This window comes from Oryctolagus cuniculus, chromosome 3 (genome assembly GCF_051225735.1).
Source record: "Oryctolagus cuniculus isolate XC-2025 breed Fujian yellow rabbit chromosome 3, ASM5122573v1, whole genome shotgun sequence".
In the NCBI taxonomy this organism is placed as follows: domain Eukaryota; kingdom Metazoa; phylum Chordata; class Mammalia; order Lagomorpha; family Leporidae; genus Oryctolagus; species Oryctolagus cuniculus.
In genome coordinates, this window is record NC_142869.1 from 158,549,591 (window position 1) to 158,573,596 (window position 24,006).

The 24,006-nt window shown below is 40.1% G+C and overlaps 1 protein-coding gene across 12 annotated transcripts in view; it reads right to left on the minus strand.

Annotated features, from left to right (window-relative positions):
- Nucleotides 1–24,006, minus strand: part of CADPS2 (calcium dependent secretion activator 2) — a 667,233-nt gene that overhangs the window by 420,101 nt on the left and 223,126 nt on the right. For all 12 annotated transcript variants that reach the window (XM_070071264.2, XM_008258272.5, XM_008258271.5 and 9 more), the window contains exon 3: nt 11,685–12,017. In XM_070071264.2, the coding sequence (XP_069927365.2) occupies nt 11,685–12,017 (333 nt within the window). The remainder of the gene's footprint in view (nt 1–11,684; nt 12,018–24,006) is intronic.

Genomic DNA, 24,006 nt, shown 5'->3' on the forward strand with positions numbered 1-24,006 from the left:
TTTTTAAAGCTAATCATTTTTAATTTTTTTTAAATCCTCATATTTTAATTGTTTTTCATGATTAATGAAAATATTTTAAGATTTAAACACAGAAGTATAATTTTTAGAAAGGAAATGCATTCAATATTTTTAACCAAGGAATCAAATTAATTTAACTAAAATGAAATCCATACAGTTTACATCATGGCATATTTATTTATAAAACCTAAACTTATTTTATCTATTCTATCCATTCCATTTTTCAATTTCAGAATTTGAAGAAGACATAAAACTGAATCATTCTTGTAAGTACCACATGCCAACTGTGCCACCAGAGCACCCTAAAATTTAACCATTCTTAAGGTCTGAAGTTTCTCCCTTGTTATATGCCAAAACATAAAAATTGCCACTGCACAAAAGATCCAAAACCAATCCCTGGAGTAAAGACAGTCTATTCAATAAATGGTGCTGGGAAAACTGGATTTCCACGTGCAGAAGCATGAAGCAAGACCCCTACCTTTCACCTTACACAAAAATCCACTCAACATGGAATAAAGATTTAAATCTACGACCTGACACCATCAAATTATTAGAGAGCATTGGAAAAACCCTGCAAGATATAGGTACTGGCAAAGACTTCTTGGAAAAGACCCCAGAAGCACAGGCAGTCAAAGCCAAAATTAACATTTGGGATTGCATCAAATTGAGAAGTTTCTGTACTTCAAAAGATACAGTCAGGAAAGTGAAGAGGCAACCAACAGAATGGGAAAATATATTTGCAAACTATGCAACAGATAAAGGGTTGATAACCAGAATCTACAAAGAAATCAAGAAACTCCACAACATCAAAACAAACAACCCACTTAAGAGATGGGCCAAGGACCTCAATAGACATTTTTCAAAAGAGGAAAACCAAAGGGCCAACAGACACATGAAAAAATGTTCAAGATCACTAGCAATCAGGGAAATGCAAATCAAAACCACAATGAGGTTTCACCTCACCCCGGTTAGAATGGCTCACATTCAGAAATCTACCAACAATAGATGCTGGAAAGGATGTGGGGGAAAAGGGACACTAACCCACTGTTGGTGGGAATGCAAACTGGTTAAGCCACTATGGAAGTCAGTCTGGAGATTCCTCAGAAACCCGAATATAACCCTACCATACAACCCAGACATCCCACTCCTTGGAATTTACCCAAAGGAAATTAAATTGGCAAACAAAAAAAGCTGTCTGCACATTAATGTTTATTGCAGCTCAATTCACAATAGCTAAGACCTGGAACCAACCCAAATGCCCATCAACAGTAGACTGGATAAAGAAATTATGGGACATGTACTCTATAGAATACTATACAGCAGTCAAAAACAATGAAACCCAGTCATTTGCAACAAGATGGAGGAATCTGGAAAACATCATGCTGAGTGAATTAAGCCAGTCCCAAAGGGACAAATATCATATGTTCTCCCTGATCGGTGACAACTAACTGAGCACCAAAGGGGAAACCTGTTGAAGTGAAATGGACACTATGAGAAACAGTGACTTGATCAGCCCTTGTCCTGACTGTTGATGTACAATGTAATACTTTATCCCTTTTAGTATTTTTTTTTTGTTCTAGTACTATTGGTTGAACTCTGTAATTAACACACAATTATGCTTAGGTGCTTAAATTTTAACTGAAAAGTGATCCCTGTTAAATATAAGAGTGGGAATAAGAGAGGGAGGAGATGTACAATTTGGGACATGCTCAATCGGACTTGCCCCAAATGGTGGAGTTAGAAACGTGCCAGGGGATTCCAATACAATCGCATCAAGGTGGCATGTACCAATGCCATCTCACTAGTCCCAGTGATCAATTTCTGTTCACAATTGATCATACTGATAGGTCTAAGAGTCAAAGGGATCACACAAACAAGACTAGTGTCTGCTAATACTAACTGACAGAATTAAAAAGGGAGAGAACAATCCAACATGGGAAGCGGGATACACAGCAGACTCATAGAATGGCAGATGTTCTAAATAGCACTCTGGCCTCAGAATCAGCCCTTAAGGCATTCGGATATGGCTGAAGAGCCCATGAGAGTATTTTAGGCATGGAAACCCAAGACACTCTGGCAAAAAAAAAAATAAAAATAAAAATAAAAATAAACCTAAATGAAAGATCTCTGTGAGTGAGATTCCAGTGGAAAGAACAGGGTCATCAAAGAAGGAGGTACCTTTCTCTGAAGGGAGGAGAGAACTTCCACTTTGACTATGACCTTATCAGGGTAAGATCGAAGTCGACGAACTCAAAAGGCTTCCATAGCCTTGGCAACTCATGACTAGAGCCTAGGGAGATTACTCACACCATAAACAAGAGTGTCAAATTGTTAAGTCAACAACAGGAGTCACTGTGTACTTACTTCTCATGTGGGATCTGTCCTTAATGTGCTGTTCAATGTGAAGTAATGTTATAACTAGTACTGAAACAGTATTTTACACTTTGTGTTTCTGTGTGGGTGCAAACTGATGAAATCTTTACTTAATACTAAATCAATCTTCTGTATATAAAGAGAATTGAAAATGAATCTTGATGTGAATGGAATGGGAGAGAGAGTGAGAGATGGGAGGGGTGCGAGTGGGAGGGAAATTATTGGGGGGGGGGAGCCATTGTAATCCATAAACTGTACTTTGGAAATTTATATTCACTAAATAAAAAAAGAAAAAAAAATAAAATTGCCATTGAATAACATAACATCACTAGAAATTTTTAAGCATTCTGAAATTTTACATACATGGTATATAAAAAATATATCCCTGTTGAACTGTCATTTATACATTTTTCTATTTTGAAAGTTATCATATGCTTTTATTTCAGAAGTATACATTAATTTTTTATCAGTCACATGCTACTAGTTGGTGGAATAAGGACATTTTCTTTTTATAATCCTTAAATATGAGGTGCTTAGAACAGTGAATGCGTTGTGATTCTCTGGCTTCCATGTGAAAGAATTCCCCAGGAAGAGGGACAAGAAACACAACAATTGTCTTCTTACTGTTTTTTTTTTTTGAATTAGTTAATTTATTTATTTGAAAGGCAGAGTTACAATGAGGCCAGGGCTGGGGGAGGGGTTCTTCCTTTTGCTGGTTCATTCCCCAGATGGCTGCAATGGTAGGAGCAGCACCTATCTGAAGCCAGGAGCTGGGAGCTTCTTCCCAGTCTCCCACATGGGCACAGGGGCTCAAGGACTTAAGACCATCTTCTAATGCTTTCCCAGGCCATAGCAGAGAGCTGGATCAGAGATGGAACAGCAGGGACTCAAACTGGTGCCCACATGGGAATACGAACACTGTAGGAGGCAGCTTTACCTGCTATCTCACAGCACCAGCTCCCATTGGTTCTTTAAATCCCTAGAACCAAAATGCTCAATCTCCAAAGTTATGACATCAAGTAATGTAACCGACGCTGTGGTACAGCGGGTTAAAGCCTTGGCCTGCAGAGCTGGCATCCCATATGGCTGCTGGTTCGAGTACTAATGTTCCATTTGCAATCCAGCTCCCTGTTAACATTAACAATGTTAATGTTAACATTAACAGTGCCTGGGAAAGCAGTGGAGGGTGGCCCAAATGAATGGGCCCTTGTATCCACGTGGGAGACTCGGAGGAAGTTCCTGGCTTCGAATTGGCCCAGCTCCGGCCTTTGTGGCCATTTAGGGAGTGAACCAGTGGATGGAAGTCCTCTTTCTCTCCCTGTCTGTACCTATCTCTGTAACTCTTTCAAATGAAAAAAATAAATAAATAAATCTTTTTAAAGAAGTAACATTTTCATTAAAATATATCAAACTATTCTTATTTTTTAACATAAGACTACAAAATATGAGGGACCCTCACAAAGTTCATAGGAAGACAGAATTATAAGATATTTATTTTGGTGCAAAAGATTTCTTGAAATCCATGCATACTTTTTTTTTGTAATATGCATTCTCCAGGAACTTGCTGAAGACCCCTCAAACACTGCTTTAACAACTTCTAGCAGTGCTCTTCTAAAATAACATTTACTGGAAATTCACTGATTTTTCCTTTAAATATGCTGAAATTAAACTTTGCACTGACAGATTCTTCTTCCTTCCTGTTTCTTTACTCATCTTGTAATACTCTTATTCAACTACAGCAGATATGATAATTTCAGATTATATTGTTATGCTGACTTTAGGTTGTGCACTTTGTGCTTTTTTCTATGAATGTGTACCACTGAGACACATTCTTCTCAAATCAAAAACTCCAAAGTATGGCAGCTAGTGTTAACAGCACAACAGCTAATCTATGACATACTTTTGTTTTTGTTTTTGTTTTTGTTTTTTAACTTTTTAACCCTTCAATGATTATAGGTAAACACCACATTTTCTCTCAATTCTCTCTGATTTCCTATCTCAACTGTCATATGTGCTATCTCCTAATTTAGCATTTCAGTACTTTACTTTTGACTGTTTAATTTTGATAACAAATAAGTTAAGGGCTTTCACCAGAAGTAATGTAAACACCAGTGTTTTACCAGAAGAGAGTGTCCTGCTTTCCCTTTCCAGATGCTAATCCTGCAGCTCTGGGACAAGTGGCAGGACCAGAAGATGCTCCTCAGGGCATCATGTGGCAGGCTTGGCTCCACTCCCTTCTCATTCATGCCTTTCCTTCTCAAAGCGCCAGGGACTACCCAGCTGTCGCCATCCTGCTCATCTTACCAGAACAGCTCTGGAGACTGAGCTTCTGACCCTGAAGCAAGCGACAAACCTTGAAGATGTTTCCAGGGAATGACTGCTGGCAAAAACAAGGGGCTGATGAGGAAGAACACGCAAGGCAGGCAGGAGTCTCAAAGTCTTTTCTGACTCACAGGGCATGTAGCTGGGGTCAGATCCCAGTGGCTCAGCAAGTTTGAAAGCCTCTGTCCAAACCCCCAAGCCCTGTTCTGCCACTGCTCTTCCAAGGCTATTCTATTCCTACAAAGGGCAGGCTATTTTCTATGATTTCTATTACATTTCTCTGCTTTGCTTTTTTAACTTCTGTAGGAAGAAAACAAAATTAGATAGAGATGCCATTCAGGAAAAGGAGAAGAATTTCAGCTATTAACTACTTTCATAATTTCTGTGGAGTATTGCAATTCCAAAGAGAATATCTCCCTTTATGGACCTTTTGTTATTTCTTTTTTATTCTTAAATGAATCCAAATTGTTATCCGTAAACTCTTCTTTGAAATCTCAGCATTGGAAGAAATTCCAGTTCAGATGTGTAAAAGTCTTGGGATTCATCACTCTCATCCTTATGATAACAGACAGACAAACTGGGTATCAATGAATTTTTGTATCAGAGAACTGATGATTCAGCCCAATCACTAACCCAAAATCTAGCAAGACAGGTAAATCCAGAAAGATACAGACAGCACTTAGAGCAGACGTTGCTGGACGTTGTAAATGGGAGGAACACTCACTGACAGGTAACTCACTAGGAGCTGAGTACAGACAGCGAGAAATTCTTGGGGCTCCAATCATACGGGGGCCCTCATCTGGGCTTTTCTACCAAGTTCTGAAGGCGAGGATCCAAGAACAATCAACAACAGGCATGGCAGGAAGAAGGGAAGAGGAGCCCCTGTTCCATCTGTCAGATCCTTCTCCCTAACAAAGCCAGAGGGAAACACTGAAAACTCCCCCCAGCTGCAGGAAGAGAGTATCACTCACTTCACCCTTTTGGCCTCATCTACTTAAAAAAGACAGGAAAGAGGAAGAGGAAGAGGGGGAAGAAAGAGGGAGAGGGAGGGGAAAAGAGGAAGGGAGAGGGGAAGACAGAGATGTGGGGGGGGAGGAAGGGGAGAGAGGGATAGGGAGGGGAAGGTGAGGGGGCAGGATAGTGAATGGGAATGAATGAATGAATGAACAAACGAACGAACAGAGGACAGGACTTCAAAAAACAGACTGGAAATGCTCAGAGAAGGTAAATAGGGCCCTAGGAGTGTGAGGCAGTGAAAACCCAGAACAAAGGACAGAAACACCCAACACCGTGAAGCTTCTATCCCTAAGAAAAAGGTCCACTGAAAGACAGGGTTTTTTTCTTTCAAGATTTGTATTTATTTATTTGAAAGGCAGAGGGGGGCGGGGAGAGGGAGGGAGGGAGGGAGGGAAGGGGGGAGGGAAGGAGAAAGGTATCATCCACTGGCTGGTTTACTCCTGAAATGGAAATGGCCCCAACAGCCAGGGCTGGGACAGGTTGAAGCCGGGACTCCAGCCTGGTCTCACTTGGGTGGCAGGGGCTCAAGCACTTGGGACATTTTTCTGCTGCTTTATTAGGTGTATCGGTGGGGAGCTTGATCAGAAAGGGAGCAGCCTGGACTCAAATATGCATTCCAACATGGGATGCAAGCACTGTAATCCACAGCTTAACCTGCTGTATCACAACACTGGCCCTGAAACACTGAGATTTAATCAGACTATAGAATATTCTCTCCCCATCTTGCCACAACACCGACAACTCCAGATTAATAGTGGATCCCATTTAACAGAGCAGCAAGACGCAAACTTTCTTTTACAGGGAGAAGTTTTATTGACTGGGGAAAAATCCAAAACCAACACAGGACAGACAGACAAGGACACTAAAGGAATTTGAAGCCTCTCATACCTGTAACCATGAGAAATATTAACCACAGCTTAGCTCCTATTCAGATGAATATAAACCTCACACTAAAAGTTATATTTGAGGCCTGTGCTGTGGCACAGCAAGTCAAGCCACTGTCTGCAGTGTTGGCATCCCATATGGGTGCCAGTTCGAGTCCCAGTTTCTCCTCTTCCAGTCCAGCTCTCTTTGTGGCTTGGGAAAGAGTTATAAAGACTATAGAATTTCCTCTACTATGTATGTAATCACTTTGAACAGGAATGCTCTGATCACACCCATTAAAAGACAAACTTTATTAGTGGACTTTTACAATTCTGCAAACCCAATTATAAATTATCTATAAGAACCTCTTTTTTTTTAAATTTTTTGATAGGCAGAGTGGACAGTGAGAGAGAGAGAGAGAGAGAAAGGTCTTCCTTTGCCGTTGGTTCACCCTCCAATGGCCGCCGCGGCCGGCATGCTGTGGGCCGGCGCACCGCGCTGATCTGATGGCAGGAGCCAGGTACTTATCCTGGTCTCCCATGGGGTGCAGGGCCCAAGGACTTGGGCCATCCTCCACTGCACTCCCGGGCCACAGCAGAGAGCTGGCCTGGAAGAGGGGCAACCGGGACAGAATCCGGCACCCCAACCGGGACTAGAACCCGGTGTGCCAGCGCCGCAAGGCGGAGGATTAGCCTAGTGAGCTGCGGCACCGGCCAGAACCTCTTTTTAAAACACTCGTTAAAAGTAAACAGAGGTAAGAAAAGATGTATCATGATAACCCTAATCAAAAGAAAGCTGCAATAGCTGTATTAGTTTAAGAAAAAGTAGACTTCAGAAAAACAAAGACTATCAAGAATAAAGAAATATTATACCATGATAGGAGTCAATTCCACAGGAAGTCTTAACAATTCTAAAAACATGTATGAACCTAATACAGTACCAAAATGCATCAAGCAAACACTGATCAAACTCTTAAAAAAATTTACTACCATTAGGGATCTGAATTAGAAGCTTGTTCTGAGACCTATAGACAGAAATCAGAGGGTCCTTACCCTGGTTCCAGTAGTGATCTGGAACAGTAGGCAAATAATCAACTTTGAAACATTTTGAGCTCATAAACATAAAACTCGAACACAGAAACATATTTTATTACCTTGTCACATGCAGTATTAACTCTGATGCATAAGTAATAACTCATTTAGAGGTCTTTTTGCTTGTATTAGACCTTGGCACAACACAGAGAACAAATGCTTTATTCTACTCAGCTTGGCTTATCTAATACCTAGCTTTTTACTTGAATATATTCTCAATCAATATCTACTGTATGTCTGCATTTGAACTCACTACTAAATTATGTTCATAAATATTTAACTATACAAGTGAGTTGCTATTTCATTAAAAATACAAAATACTAGTTGCATTTATATCTTAAAATAGATGATTTGGCTCTTACAGCCATCCTCCCCACTATTATCAAACTACCACCTGGTTGAACAACACAGTGAAGACAATTCATGAGGGCATGAAATGTTCAAAGTGTTAGGATGCCATATTGCTATATTGCTTGATGATTAGTTTTTAATTTATTCATCTGAAATGATTCACAAATTAGTAATGCAAAGTAACTGTTATGGATAGAATACAAAAATTAAGGAAGTATATTTGTAACAAGAGTTTTTAAAAATGTATGTATATTAGTGAAGTGTAACTTTTATGAACAGATGAAATTTTAAATGCCAAAATTATCTTCATTTAAATTACATATTGAGGCACAGTTAAATAATTTATAGCTCCCAAATAAGCAAACAAAATGCAAGTACAGAATGTATACATTACTAGATAAACCATAAGTCACTTATGAAATATGAAAAATGACAATATATGCAATTTTTCATATGTATGACTTGGAAAAGCATCGAAGAGAAAAATATATCATTAACTATCATCTCTTTAAACTCTTTACGGAGTTTGACAATCATTCTCAAGTCATTTCTATATGGCTGGGTAAAAGAAAATAATTGAAATCTGAAGTGCTTCCGTAAAAGTCAGAAGAACAGCATCATATCTTTATGAAAAATTATTTTGCACTGAGGGAATCCTCCCAAACTCCTTCTATGAAGCCTGCATCACTTTAATTCCTAAACCAGAAAAAAATACAATAGAGAAAGAGAACAAAAGACCAACATCCCTGATGAACATAGATGCAAAAATCTTCAACAAAATATTAGCCAATTGATTCGAACAACACATCAGAAAGATCATTCACCCGGACCAAGTGGGATATATCATATGCAGGGATGGTTCCACAATCATAAATCAATAAATCTGATACAGGACATTGATAAACTCAAGGACAAAAACCATATAGTTATCTGAATAGAAGCAGAGAAATATGTATTTTGCAAAACTACAACATCCTTTCATGATGAAAACCTTAAGCAACTTGGTTATAGAAGGAACACTCCTCAACAAAATCAAGGCAATTTATAACAAACCCACAGCCAGCATACTATTAAATGGGGAAAAGTTTGAAGCATTCCCCCTAAGATCCAGAACCAGACAAGGTTATACACTCTTACCATTGCTATTTAAGATAGTACTGGAAGTTTTAGCCAGAGCTGTTAGGCAAGAAAAAGAGATCAAAAGGATACTAATTGGAAAGGAGGAAGTCAAACTATCACTATTTGCAGATGACATGCTTCTGGGGGATCCAGAAGACCCCACTGAGAGACTATTGGAACTCATAAAAGGGTTTGGTAAAGTTGTAGGATACAAAATCAACACACAAAAGTCAATAGCTTTTGTATACACAGACAATACCATGGCTGCAAAAGAACTTGTAAGATCAGTACCTTTTACATTAGCTACAAAAAGAATCAAATATATTGAAATAAATTTAATCAAGGATGTCAAAGATCTCTAAGATGAAAACTACCAAACGCTAAAGAAAGAAATAGAAGAAGACATTAAAAAATGGAAAAATCTTCCATGTTCATGGATTGGAAGAATCAAAATGTAAATACTAACAAAACTAATTCACAGATTCAATGCAATTTCAATCAAAATGCTAATGATATTCTTTGTAGATCTGGAAAAAACAATGCTGAAATTCATATGGAAACACAAAAGACCCTGAATATCTAAAGCAATCTTATACAACACAAACAAAGATGGAAGCACCATAATACCAGACATCAAGACATACTGCAGGGCAGTCATAAGCAAAACAGCTTGGTATTGGCACAAAAACAGACTTGTAGGTCAATGTATAGAATAGAAACTCCAGAAATCAATCCACACATCTACAACCAACTTATCTTTGACCATACAACTAAAATCAATCCCTTGAGCATTAACAGTTTTTTCAACAAATGGTGCTGGGAAAACTGGATCTCCATGTGCAGAAATATGAAACTAGACCTCTACCTTGCACCTTACACAAAATTCCACTCAAAATGGATCAAAGATCTAAATCTATGACCCAATAAAACCAAACTACTAGAGGAGAATATTGGGGAGACTCTGCACGACATTGGCATAGACAAAGACTTCTTGGAAAAGATCCCAGAAACATAGGCAGTCAAAGCCAAAATTAACAAATGGGATTATAACAAGCTGAGAAGCTTCTGCATTGTATAAGACTCACTTAGTAAAGTGAAGAGGCAACCAACAGAATGAGAGAAAATATTTACAAACTACACAACTGATAATGGGTTAAGATCCAGAATCTATATAGAGCTCAAGAAATCCACAACAATGAAACAAACAATCCAGTTAAGAAATGTGCAAAGGACTTGAATAGGCATTTTTCAAGAGAGGAAGTTCAAGTGGCCAACAGACACTAGAAAAAACACTCAGGATCACCTGCCATCAGTGAAATGCAAATCAAAACCACAATGAGGTTCCGAGTCACTTCAGTTAGAATGGCTCTCTTACAGAAATCAACAAACAATAAATGCTGGTGAGAATATGGGGAAAAAGATACCCTAAATCCATTGTTGGTGGGAATGTAAACTGGTGCAGCCACTGTGGAAGATAGTATGGAGCTACTTCAGAAATCTGAATATAGACCTACCACATGATCCAGCCATCCCACTCCTGGGAATTTACCCAAAGCAAAAGAAATCAACATGTGAAAGAGTTATCTGTACCCCCATGTACACCACAGCACAATTCACAATAGCTAAGATATGCAATCAACTCAGATGTTCATCAACAGTTGACTGGATAAATTAGAGTATATATACACTATAGAATCCTACTCAGCTGTGAAGGGACGGAGGGAGGAAGGGAAAAAGGGAGGAAGGAAGGAAGGAAGCCATTATACTTAGTGAAGTTACTGAGGTAACTAATAGAGTACCTAAAAAATAATGTATTAGAATTAAATTGGCATTTTGAGATTTGGTGATTCTTTCCAGCCCTTGTCTCTTCCACTGAGGAACAGTGTGCTCTTTTCTTCATACTATTTGATGAAGTCATTTACATAGTGTATGGTTAACTTCCTGATCATTAAGTAAACTGAAAATAGATATTTATAAAAATTAACAGTGGGAATGGGAGAGGAAGGAGGAAGAAGGGTTGAGCATGGGCAGCAGGGAGGACAGTGTGGGAAGTATTACTATGTCCCTAAATATGAAATACATGAAACTTAAATAAATTAAAAAAAAAGAAATTTCAAGTGTTTCCATAAAATTCAGAACACCAGCATATTTTTATGAAAAATTATTTTGCACTGAGGAATACCTGCTTATTATAAACTGCCATGCTTCTTCACATAACAGGTGATGTTTACTTTATATTCAGGGCCCCTGATATTATTTATTTATATATATATATGTATATATACAAATACATACACACATATACACAGTAGGCACAAATATAGGGTACAAGGGAACAATTATTTACTGGATAAAAATGTAGGGCTATTCTTTTTTCAAATATCAGTTCATGATTTATTAAAATTCAATTTCACTCAACTTTTCAAGTAACATGACTATAGAAAGTGATGTACATCTTCCTTGGCTTTAAACACTTGATGTCTATTCCATGGGTCAGAGAGGAGGATGGGAACTACTTGGACCACTTACCTGGCATGCATTATAAAGGAGCTGATGTTCTAGTTTTTTAACTCCCAGAATCTGCTGAAACATTTCATAGAGTTGTTCCTTGCTCAGAATAAGTTCAGACACAGCACTTAGGGTCATTCTGTTTGGCTGTTTGCACAAGTCCTCCTCACCCCTGTAAATGGCATCGTATTTGGCTATCCACGAGCTCAGCACCGTCTCTTTGCTCAGGCCATCTATTTCTGGCAAACTTCGCACACGTTTTTCTATGTTTTTCTTAAACACCTCTCTGAAGTCATTAGCAGAACACCCTCCACTCTGAACCATTCTGGCTACTCGGTCACTCTTTAGAAAAACCTGAAAAACAAAAACAAAATCCATTTACAGTTATGCACAGCAGCACTAACACCACTTGTTTTTAGCAAGCCAGTGACATTACAATATTAGAACTTCTTTAATTCATCGTAAGCAATGACATAATAGAGGTCCCAAAAATCTCTCAAATGTTGAAATGTTCAGGAGAGCCACAAAGCAGTGCAGAGGAACCTGGAAGATGACTTCAAAGAGACCCACATGCCCCCTCCCTCAAGGTCCTAGGCGCCTCTGCAAGTGACTCCTGGAAAGTACAGTCCTTCTGAATGGGATTAGTGCCCTCTTAAAGGGAACCCAAAAAGTGTCCTCATCCTATCTGCCGCATGAGGACACAGTGAAAAGACAGCTGTCTTTGACTCAAGAAGTAGACTTACGCAGACACCAAATCTGCCCCAACTGGTACTTTGATCTTGGACTTTCCAGCATCAAAAACTATGAGATAAGAATGTATACTGTTTATAAGCTCCAAAGAATAGTTTCAAAGGTAACTAGTGATATGAATCTAACTTCCTAATCTTTATCAACTGTTCTAGCTAGTTCTTCAGCAGCGACAAGGGCCCCTGACATTTGAGTGAGAATTGGAGCTAAATAGTATGGTTACATCTAGTATTCACGTCCCCACTCCCAAAAGTGCTCCATCCCTGATTTCACCAGCCCCTCAACTTCTCATACACTTCTCATAGCTAATAAGAGTGAACACTAAAAACACAATACCCCTCAGCTACTTGTAGTTGTCCACAAATATGAGGTAAGAAATGAAATAAAAACAATGGCAATGATAGAGATGTTCATGACTCAGGTAGAAAGAGATCAGTAATGATCAGCAGTGAGGTCATTATTTTGGAATAGGCATCAGGCCTTATATCTCTCTGTTTTGAGCTATGGGTCTAAAACTTAGTTAAGATTTATTAAATAACTATTGTGTCATCAACATGAAGAATTCTCCATGATTCACACAAGATACTGCTCAAATTCCTGTCTTCTTCCTGGACTGACAAAATTCTTCCAGAAGCTCTTGCAAGATTATTTAATGCAGCCACCAAGGATAATGTACTGTCATTAAGTTTATGGAAAAAAAAATTCAAGTCAACTTTTGACCCCAATAACTAAGTCATAATGCAAAAATCCTCAGTTCTTGCCTGCACGTAGGCAAGCAGCAACATGTCTCCCATGCAAAGTGGATTTCCCTACTTCACTGACTGGCACACTCGACCACCTGATCCCAACCCTATTCCCTACCACCTTAATTTTCCTTTTTAAAAATCATTCACACAGTTTCCTATACCTTTGCTCAATGGCAAGATTCCTGGCACTCAAATATTTCAGTTAACTGAGTTAGTACTGATCCAGTGATAGTCAGTTTAACGTTGTAACAATGTGTATGACTCATTCACATCATGTTGCTTCTCCCTTTACTAGATCAGGCTCAATTACTTACTACTAGACAGTTTGTAAGCCTTATCTCTTATGTTTCTAAGCTAAAAAACAATTTAGATCAAGGCAAATGAAAGTAAAATATTTAATATATATTTTTGTCTAAGAATGACATTACTTCAGAATTCAGGAATATCACCATCTCCTTTTTAAAAAGAGTTATTTATTTATTTGAAAGGCAGAGTTACAGAGAAAGGAGAAGTGGGGAGAAAGAGGAAAGGAGGGAGAAGGAAGGAGAGAGAAATCAATTTTCCATTCACTGGATCACTTCCTGGATGGCTACAATGGCCAGGACAAAGCCTAGAGTCAAAAACTCCATTTGGGTCATCCACATGGGTGGCAGGGGCCCAAGTACTTGGGCCATCTTCCATTGCTTTCCCAGGCACATTAGTAGTGAGCTGGACTGGAAGCAGAACAGCCAGGATTTGAACCATGGCTCACATGGGATGCTAGTATTGCAAGCAGCAGTTTAATCCCACTGTGCCACAACACCAGCCTCACCATCTCTTTTCTTATCCTTGTCTAATACTACTAAATTCATTGGGTTGTGGCAAACAATATTAATAAGTCATATGTAAGATTATACTTGTATTTATAAGATATATTTCCATAGAATTATATAAAATAATTATATATTTAAATGTATTCATATAGACATATACATATGGTTGGTCCTCTATATTCACAACTCCCAAATCTAAAGAGTCAACCAGCCATGTATCGATTTTTTTTAAATTTGTATCTGTATGGAAACATGCAGACATTTTTTCTTGCCATCAGTCCCTAAACAATATAGCATAACAGCAATTTACAGAGTATTAGAGTTGTATTAGTTATTACAAGTACTCTAGAGTTGACTTAGAGTATCCAAGAGGGTTTTCATTGGTTACTTGCAAATATTACACTATTTTATATAAAGGATGTACACATCTCAAATGTTGGTATCTGCAAGGGATCCTGGAAAAAGACCATATAGATACCAAGGGATAACTGTGAATTCCAATGGCAGCCCTAACTGGATCGTGTTAAGTTGGAATGTATGGACGCTCAGAAATCAGAAATTAGATTATGCCAGTTCTCAATACATCACTTTCAGCTACAAATCCGTACCTTTCCACTTCCCTGCCTGTGCCACTCAGCACAATTTTAAGCAAATACAAGAAGGTTAAGGAAGAGGTACAATGGAGGAGAAAGGACTGCTTTTCTAGGTTCTTGGTTTACCCACAGGCAAGTAGCACCTACTTGTAGGCAATCTTTTTTTCCAAACCTCTGAGGACTATTGCTCAGTGGATCAATCTCCCTGTCAGACTTTCCATGGGTTCTGCAGGGCGGCACCTCCCTGTGGGCGACTTCTCAGACTTCTCAGAACTTCCCGATAGGTTCCTCTAGTGGGTGCTTCTGCTAGACTCCAAAGAGTCTGATGGTAAACCTAGAGGTAGAAGGCATGGGACACAGTGGGACCCTCTTCCAGATTCCTTCCTGTCTTGCGTTTCCTGCTCCCTATTTCACTGCTCCTACACCCTTTAGAGTTTCCTTTACCCCCAGTAGCTAATCCTTCAAGATTTATATTAAAATTTGCATATTCAATTATTTTATGGTCTGTTTCCTATATCCTTACTGATGGAAAAATTCTGAAGTGATGCATGTATTAATTGTTTCCATGGGAAAGTATAAGAAGTTGAAAGAATCAACTTTTAGGAATTTGAGTATAATAAAGCTGGGCCAGCAAGATATTTTTAAGATATACTATAAATATCTTAAGACTGACTTCAGAAAAAACTTTTAATTGCTTGATTTCTAATACTCAAAGTTGGCAGGCATTTTATTTTTCTAACATTCTCTTCCTAACTGAAGAGTTTATGTTTGTGGGTAGAGCTAGATTCTACTGACTAACCAAATCACATTTTGGAGCAAGGACACTAATGACTTTTATTTTTGGATTCTTTAATTTCCTCTACAAAGTCATCCATAATGTCACACTAACAAAGTCCAAGCACATGCAATTTAATTGACGTTGGCTAATTGGTAAAAATGTGTCAAGGATTCTGCTAAGTGTTGGGGTCATAAACATGAATGTGCCAAAGCCCCTGCTCTCATACACCCACACATAACTTGGGAAAATAAACAAGGAAAAATAACAGAGAAAGAGCAGAAATAGAAACTCACACAATGGGAGGAAAAACAAAGGAAAAGAATTTATTAACTCTGTTGGGGGGGCAGACTGGGGGAGAATAGGGGACTCAGAGACAAGGAACCCATGTTTTAAATGACTTGTGAAAAAAAATAAAAGGAAAGAAAAAACATTCAGGAAAATATAAGAACAGAGGCAAAAGTACAGAAAAATAAATCAGCAGGATCCTTTGAGGAAAATGTAAGAACTTTCCTACCATGGGAACATTAAATATATAATGGTGACAGAGCAGGCATTTAAGCCCAGTGATGGAGCTGGAGGAGTGGGAGTGGTGGTGGGAGGGTGGGTATGGTAGAAAGAATCACTATATTCCTAAAGGTATACTTATGAAAAGCATGAAGTTTGTATTCCTTAAATAAACGTTTCTTTGGGAAAAATATTTAAAAAGAGAGAGAGAGAAAGAAAGAAACTAAAAGACACACATTTCACAGGGGAGTGCTGGGTTCAACTCCCATGACTCCAACTGCTTGCTAATGCAGCCTTTGGGAAGTAGCAGTGATGGCTCAAGTATTTGGGTTCCTGCCACTCTCATGAGAGACCTGGATTGAGTTTCCTACTCCAGTCCAGCCCTGATCATTGTGGGCTTCCGGGGACTGAACAGGTTGAAGGCAGCTCACGGTCTCTGTCTCTTTAAAAAATAAATAATTTTTAAAAAATATATAAATATAAGGGTGACGGTAGCAAAAGTTGTGCCATGCACACCAACAGAGAACAGAGAGCTAAATGCTGTGTATCAAGGGAGGAATTCATGATGTGGCGTCAGCTCACTCCCAGTCAGATGGCTAGGTGACCTAGGTACTAAAATGTTGAGCAGTAGTCTTAACAGGGTAGGGGAATGTCCAGCCCACAGGCCGTATAAGGCTCACAAAATCATTTGGTCTGGCCTGGCCAAAGCAACAGCAGGCAGAACTCAAAATTCAACAAATCTACAACAAGCTATTTTTTTTTTTTTTGAGAGAGAGAGAATCTTCCACCCTCTGGTTCATATTCCCCAAATGGCCGCAATGGCCAGGATGAAGCCAGGCCAAAGTTAGGAGCCAGGAGATTCATCCGGGTCTTCCACATGGATTCAGGGGCCAAGCACTTGGGACATCTTCTGCTGCTTTCCCAGGTATATTAGCAGGGAGCAAACAAGTGCTCATATGGGATGCCAGCAGCACAGGCAGTGACTTAGCCCACTGTGCACAATGCCAGCCTCCAAGGTGTAATTTCTAAGTTGATACTTTTAGATGGTCCAATTTTATGATGTCATAAAAATCCAAATGGCCCTTGGGAGATAAAAGGTTCCTCACCCCTGCAAGACTAATAAGTGTTGGCAGTATTAAGGGTAGATGACAAACGATCAGGTCTGACACTGCAATACTAGTTATCAGATGAGGACCACAGACTTGGTAAACACACACACACATACACACACACAAATGGTCAAAACTTGCACAAGAATCAAGGGGCTACAGAAAGAGAGGAGTGAAGAGATGGAAAGGACCTATGTCAATGATGGGTTTAGTCACAATTAGCATCACATCTCTGGAATCTGTATCCTTGCACAATAATTATCAAGTCACAGACAGCAAAGTATCAGTACATGAAGAAGTTGGACCTAAAGCTAGTCTCCAGGCATGCAGTCTTCATACTGCCTTCTGTTCTAGGTTCCTGGATACTCTATGGGATTCTGTCTGGAATTCCAGGACGGTGCCATGAAGGTTTTGAATCTTCTATGGAAACTATGATAAAAACCCACAGATGGGCCAGAGCCGCAGCTCACTAGGCTAATCCTCCACCTGTGGCACTGACACCCCCGGTTCTAGTCCCGGTTGGGGCACCAGTTCTGTCCTGGTTGCTCCTCTCCAGTCCAATTTTCTGCTGTAGCCCAGGAAGGCAGTGGAGGATGGCCCAAGTGCTTGGGCCCTGCACCTGCAAGGAAGACCGGGAGGAAGCACCTGGCTCCTGGCTTCGGATCGGCTCCTGGCTTCGGATCGGTGCAGCGCGCTGGCCATAGCGGCCATTTTGGGGGTGAACTAATGGAGGGAAGACCATTCTCTCTCTCTCTAACTCTGCCTGTCAAAAAAAAAAAAAAAAAAACCACTGATGAGCAGAGGCTCTGCCTCTCTGGAGGTCTTCACACACTGTCTCTTTTCATTCTCACAATTAGCCTGTGCTTCCTGGATGACCATTTGCTTTTACAGATGAAGCAGTTTCCACCAAAAGGATGAGTGACTGTTCCAAAGGTTATTGGAAGAACAGGGACTGGATCCTGGCATTTGGCTGCAAGATCAACTTTCTCCTTCACTCTCCCTCTTCCACCCCAACCTGAGTGCATCTTTGGTGACCATGTGTCTTGCTGAGTGCAGGCCAACACTGTGGAATTATAATCAGCAATCTTCTTGTGAAAATGCCACTGACAGCTCTGACAGGAACCTTACATTAGCAAATGATAGCCCACTCAGTATGTTATATTTCTGCACGTTTCAGGAAACTTTATCTTATGCATGGCCTTCCATCTGAGTAATACCAACTGCTACTCTTCCCATTCCTCTGCAGTTTAGAACCGAAGAAGTCACAGAATAGCACAAGAAAGTTGCTGCAAACTAATAACAAAATCGAAATGTGTTGACTGTTATAAGAAACTGTATCTGCAAAGGGTAGGCCTGTTCAACTGTTCAAATAACACTTCAGATACACTTTTCCACAGAAGCACTTATTGTTCACATGCTGCTGCTGAGACATGAATTGCTTCTGTGATTCAAAAGGACTTTATAATGATGAGAAAAACATTATCAGCTTGCCAAATCATTGTGGCTATCTATGATGTCATTCCTGGGAAGACTGCCAGTGTGTCTTCAGCAAGCAGTGCACTGAGGAAGTACAAGAGCTCCTCTAAAAGAGGTGGCCTTTTTATCCTTCATAATGTCATATAAAATACTGTCTCCTAATTCCCATAGTCTATGCTGTCCCTGCAGGAATAATGATTGTCTCAAACTATTTTTTCAGATGTTATCAATTCTCAAAGCTCTAGCCTCACTAGAATTCAAACAATTTTTAGTTTTCCAGGGTATAAATGTCAATAATTTTTAATCGCATCACTCTGAATGCCCTAAGCCAGTCAAGGGATTCTCTGCAGGCTCTATGCAGTGCCAATCTCTTCAAGTCTCCATCAACCTACCTTTCCAGATTTCTATTACTCTGAGAACATAAGTCCCGTTCCAATAAGGGAAAACAGTTGCTTAGCCTTCAACACTCTCCATATGTTCCCTCTGCTATTCTCATCCATTTGTTCATTAAATATTTATAAAGGCTCACTATGTGTAGGGCAGTGGGATCAGTGCTGAGAACATACCAGTAAGCAAAATGACATGCATCTGCTGCCTCCCCAGAAACTGTCTACAAACCCACATTCTACCAAGAATCCCTGGCTGAGAGAAGTCACTGAGACTTTGCCAAGGAGGTGAGTAGAGGTCTGAGGGCTGCAAGGTGTATTTAACAATGAGGGTATACAAAGGGACAGTGGGAATGGGGAACACAGTCTGGCTCAGTGAACATCAGAAACACTCCTTGGGCTATAGTGAAGGAACCTGGAGTATGGTGGAGGAGGGTAGAGAGAAGGGTGGACTTGGAAGACCTGTGATGCCTTCTGGGCCTTATGCCAAGAACTTGGAATGCCATGAAAAATTTAAGTCATCAAGTCACTTTGACAAGAAACACATTTTGGGGCCAACACTGTGGCATAGCAGGTTAAGCTGCCACCTGCAGCACCAGGATCCCACATGGGTGCCAATTCAAGTCCTGGTTGCTCCATTTCGCATCCAGCTCCCCACTAAAGCACCCAGGAAGGCAGTGAAAGATGGCTCAACTGCTTGGACTTCTGCATCCATGTAGGAGACCCAGATGAAGTTCCTTTCCTAGCTTTGGTCTAGCCCAGCCTTGGCCATTGCAGCTATCTGGGGAGTGAACAGTCAGATGGAAGACTTCTCTCTTTCTCTGCTTCTGCCTCTCCCTCTCTGTAACTCTATCTTTCAAATAAATAAATGAATCTTTGCTTTTTCAAGAAAATGCATTTAGAAGATAACTAAAATCTGAAAATAATTAAAATGTATTAGCCCTTAAAACTATATAAAGCAAATGCTAATAACACAAAGCTAAAGAACAAGAGCACAAAAATAAAGATAAATGGCCAGTGTCAAAGTAGCAGAGGAGTCAAGATTTTTCTAAAGATTTATTTCATGTATTTAAAATGCAGAGTTAGAGAGTTAGAGAGAGAGTTAGAGAGAGAGTTAGAGAGAGAGAGAGAGAGAGAGTCTTCCATCCTCTGGTTCACTCTCCAAATGGCCACAGTGGCTGGGGATGGGCCAGGCCAAAGCCTGGAGCTTCTTCCAGGTCTCCCATGTGAGGGCAGGGTCCAAGCACTTGGGCCATCTTCTACTGCCTTCTCAGGTGCATTAACAGAGAGCTGCATGGGAAGTTCAGCAGACGGAACTCAAACCTGTACCCATAAGGGATGCTAGAGTCGTAAGTGGCAGTTTAACCAACTACACCACAATGCTGGTCCCACGAGTCAAGATTTATGCTCAGTCTTGTTCTTGAGCTCCGCATCCCTTTTATCACTGTGCAAACAAATGTGGTGATGTGTCCATTGCTGGCTCATTCAGCTAAGCTGCAGCAGACAAGGATCAAATGGATTGCTGAGGGATAGGAAGGAGAATGCACTGCTACCCTCTATCACCTTTGTGAAGCATCACACACTGCTCTTACCCTCCAAATGTGTTGAACGTCCCTGTCCCTGTGTAGCACATCACCACTACTTCCCTCTTGCTTGGGTTGTGAACCTCATGGGAGCTGCATTTTTAAAGCTTCTATAATGGTAATACCATGAAGATGTTGAATTTCAAGGGACATCATTAGGTCTTTGTGGTAGTGATGGACTTTGAAAGTCACTGAATCCAAAGGCTGACTTGCTGACAACTGTGGGATGCAGTTTTCAAGGATTCAAGGTGCAAAAGTCAAACACAACGACTACTACAAAGTAGTCTACCTTCTCCATGGAGGATAAGTGCCATTACCCAAGTGGATGCCTGCATCTTATACATTCTATGTTTATTCCTGTACAAACATATATGTATTATAAAGTCTGGTTTAAATATCAGGCACAGGTAAGACATTAGCAACAAACCGCAAAGGCACATGGCCATTTTTCTTTCCTTATCAAGTCAAAAACTTCACCTTTTGATTTAATGGGAGCACTTTACACCTTTGCTTTGGCACATTTGAATTGCCAGCATCATTATCCTTGTACCATTATTAAAGAAAATGTAGGTCACTGGAACACAAGTACCATGGTACTTCTACAGTCAAGCTGATAATCAAGAGGACTGCTTAACAGACTAATGGACAGTTGGCATATACAGTGTGGATATGCCAGACAAAGGATGACTCATTTCTTAGGCAGAAGAGTGTGGTATGACACAGAATCACATTAAACTACTCAGAACAACATGTACTTGTCAAAACCTAAGAATTGTTTCTTTTCAGACTGTAGTTGACTGCAGGTACTTGAAATCAAGGACAGTGAAATGGTGAATAAGGGGAGACTCCTGTACACTTTAAGAAAGCTAAATATAGTTAATGTTCTAATAGTAAAAACTGTAGTTGCAACCAGTCATATGTTACAAACAATATGTTATTCATAGGAAATGGCAGGTTTTTCTGTTGTGCTTGTTGTAGTGGCTGATGATCTTTCGGGACAAAAGCAAACACAAAAATGCTATATCTGTTTTTTACCTAATCCATGAATTTCAAAAGCTTGAGAACCACTGACTTAGTCAATCCCATTTTGTATCACATGTGAAGACTTTACAGCTTAAAATTGATAGCAAGTAGCTTCTTTTCTTTAAAAAAAATTAGGTAAAGGATACCTCTAGACCATTGTATTCTCAAAAGACTGTCACTCTCAAAAGACCCTTCTTAATAAGGAATCTAAATCCCTTTTTTCAAATCTAAAGTTCTTACAAAAAGCCTAAAATCCCAAGTTGCCCAATTCTGACATCCTGCTCTAAGAATTTAAATAAGTACATACCCAAGTAGACATAACAGTTATCTGAAAAGTATAAAGTGGTTTTTTAAAGAGAATGCCTAAGACAGTCTTACCTTGTCAATATTATGAGTTCTAAAATTTTTTTTCCAGCTAACAGCAGATCCTTCAGTCTTCCTTTATGGGTATTTTGCACATCATCAATTGGTTTGAATATCCCTAAGCCAATGACAAGTTCTCTTCTATGTTGTAACTACAGAGACTGAACTGAAAAATGTACTAAGCCCCGCAGCATAAGAATATAAAAGGAAAAAAGTCATTGGAATGTTATCTGGGCTTTCAATCTCTGACACTGTAAGTGTCATTATTACCTGAAGGGGAACAAACCCCACATGTTCACAGTGTAAAAGTGAGCAGTGACATGGTACACGTAGATTTCTAAAGAAAAGGACAGACATGCAGACACAAAGTGAAAGAGGCCATCTCTGCCAAGCCTCCCCTCATTCTTCCCCTACTTCATTAGGTACTTGACTGTGTGAAGGGAAACTCTGAAAGCTCCCAGGCTTTTTCTGGGTATGCTACAGAAGAAAGCTTTTCTTGGTTTGTTTTTTTGGTTTTATTTTTTGCTTCATTGTAATGATACAGAGATACAGAAAATTACTTTTTAAACTTTAATGTATCAGAGTAAGCATTTGGCACAGTGATTAATATGTTGCTCAAGGCTCCAAAATCCCCTATCAGATTGCGTGGGTTTGAATTCTAGCTACACTCACGACTCTTGTTTCTTGACAATGCACACTGTGGGAGGCAGCACATAAGGGCTCAAATAGTTGGGTCACTGTCACAGATGTGGGAGAACCAGGTTCAATTGTCAGCTCCTGGCTTCAGCCTGCCCCAGATCTAGCTGGTGTAGTACTGGAGAAATGAACCAGCAGCCGGATGATATTCCCTGTCCCCTGCCAACTTTCAAAACATATAGCCAGGAAACTGCCACAGAGGGAGATACAAGATGGCTGAATAGGGAAAAGATGAACTGATTTTGAACGCAGGAAGATAACAGAAGAAGAGAGACAGAATCATGTTCCCAGGGGACAGCTGGAGAGTTTTCAGTGGAGAATCAACAGAAAGAAAAGAAACTCCATGGAGCAGAGCAGACTAAATAGTCATACAGCAGCTAGCTGGACACCGTCAATGACTACCGGGAACAGACCAAGGAGAGAGGGATCTGCAGCAGCCTGCATGTCACTGGTGATCTTGTCTGGGGTAGAACCTCGTGGCCCCACTGACTTTGAGTATGGCCTGGAGAGTTGGTGGGGGAGAGGGGTTTCACTTGGTTCCATGAAGGAGGGAACATCACTTCCCTCCTATCACCTACCAACCTCTGTCAGGCAGGTGCCTGGATCCAGGAATTGGGAAGCTCCTTCAGTGCACCGAGAGGCTGACAGGCCAGGGAGTGGATCCTCTGCACCCTGTGACCGTGGGAGTCCTATACACTGTGACTGGGGGTATCCTATAGACGGCATGATAAACAAGGAAACTGAGAAAGGTGTGGGGTGTGGCTGAGCCTTTGGGCAATCACTGGGTCTGACTCCAGAAACTCACTGCTACCTGAGTGATGGGAGGAGGGGGGGTCATTGTGAAGGACTCCATGCTCACACAATAGAGCATAGAGATCCTTTGTGGGGTTTGTACACCTGAATGGGCGGAACACACAGGCATTATGGGCTCACCCTTTGCACTTGGTTCACCTTGGCAAGAGAGGCTGGGTTGTAAATATGCGTCAACATGATCATACCCTCTCCACTGCTTAAAACAGAGATCTACCATGCCTACTTTGTGTGTCACTTTGCACTCCTGCCCCATCCTTGAGCTCTGACTGGAGCTCAATGGTCTGACCCAGCACACACCTGTGGATATCTGCTGAAGGAGCAGGCATTCCTATAAGCCACAGAGACACATTTCAAAGAAAAAAGCCTTCAGTGGAGATACGAACAAGTGTTTTCCCAGATGCATAAAAACAAACATGGAAATATAATAAACATGAACAAGGAAGACAGTATGCTGCCCCAAAAGGAATGCAATAATACTTCATTATTAGACTGTGTAGATGAGGAGATTGAATAAATGACTGAAAAACAACTCAGAAGAATGATCCTATGACTACTCAATAACACAGAGAAGCAAATACATGCATTAAAAATTGTGTATATGAAATGGATGAAAATTTCTGCCAGAAGTTAGAGATATTAGAGAAAAATCAAAATGAAATATTAGAAATGAAGAATTCAATAGGTCAAATAAAAATACCGTGAAAGGCCTTAACA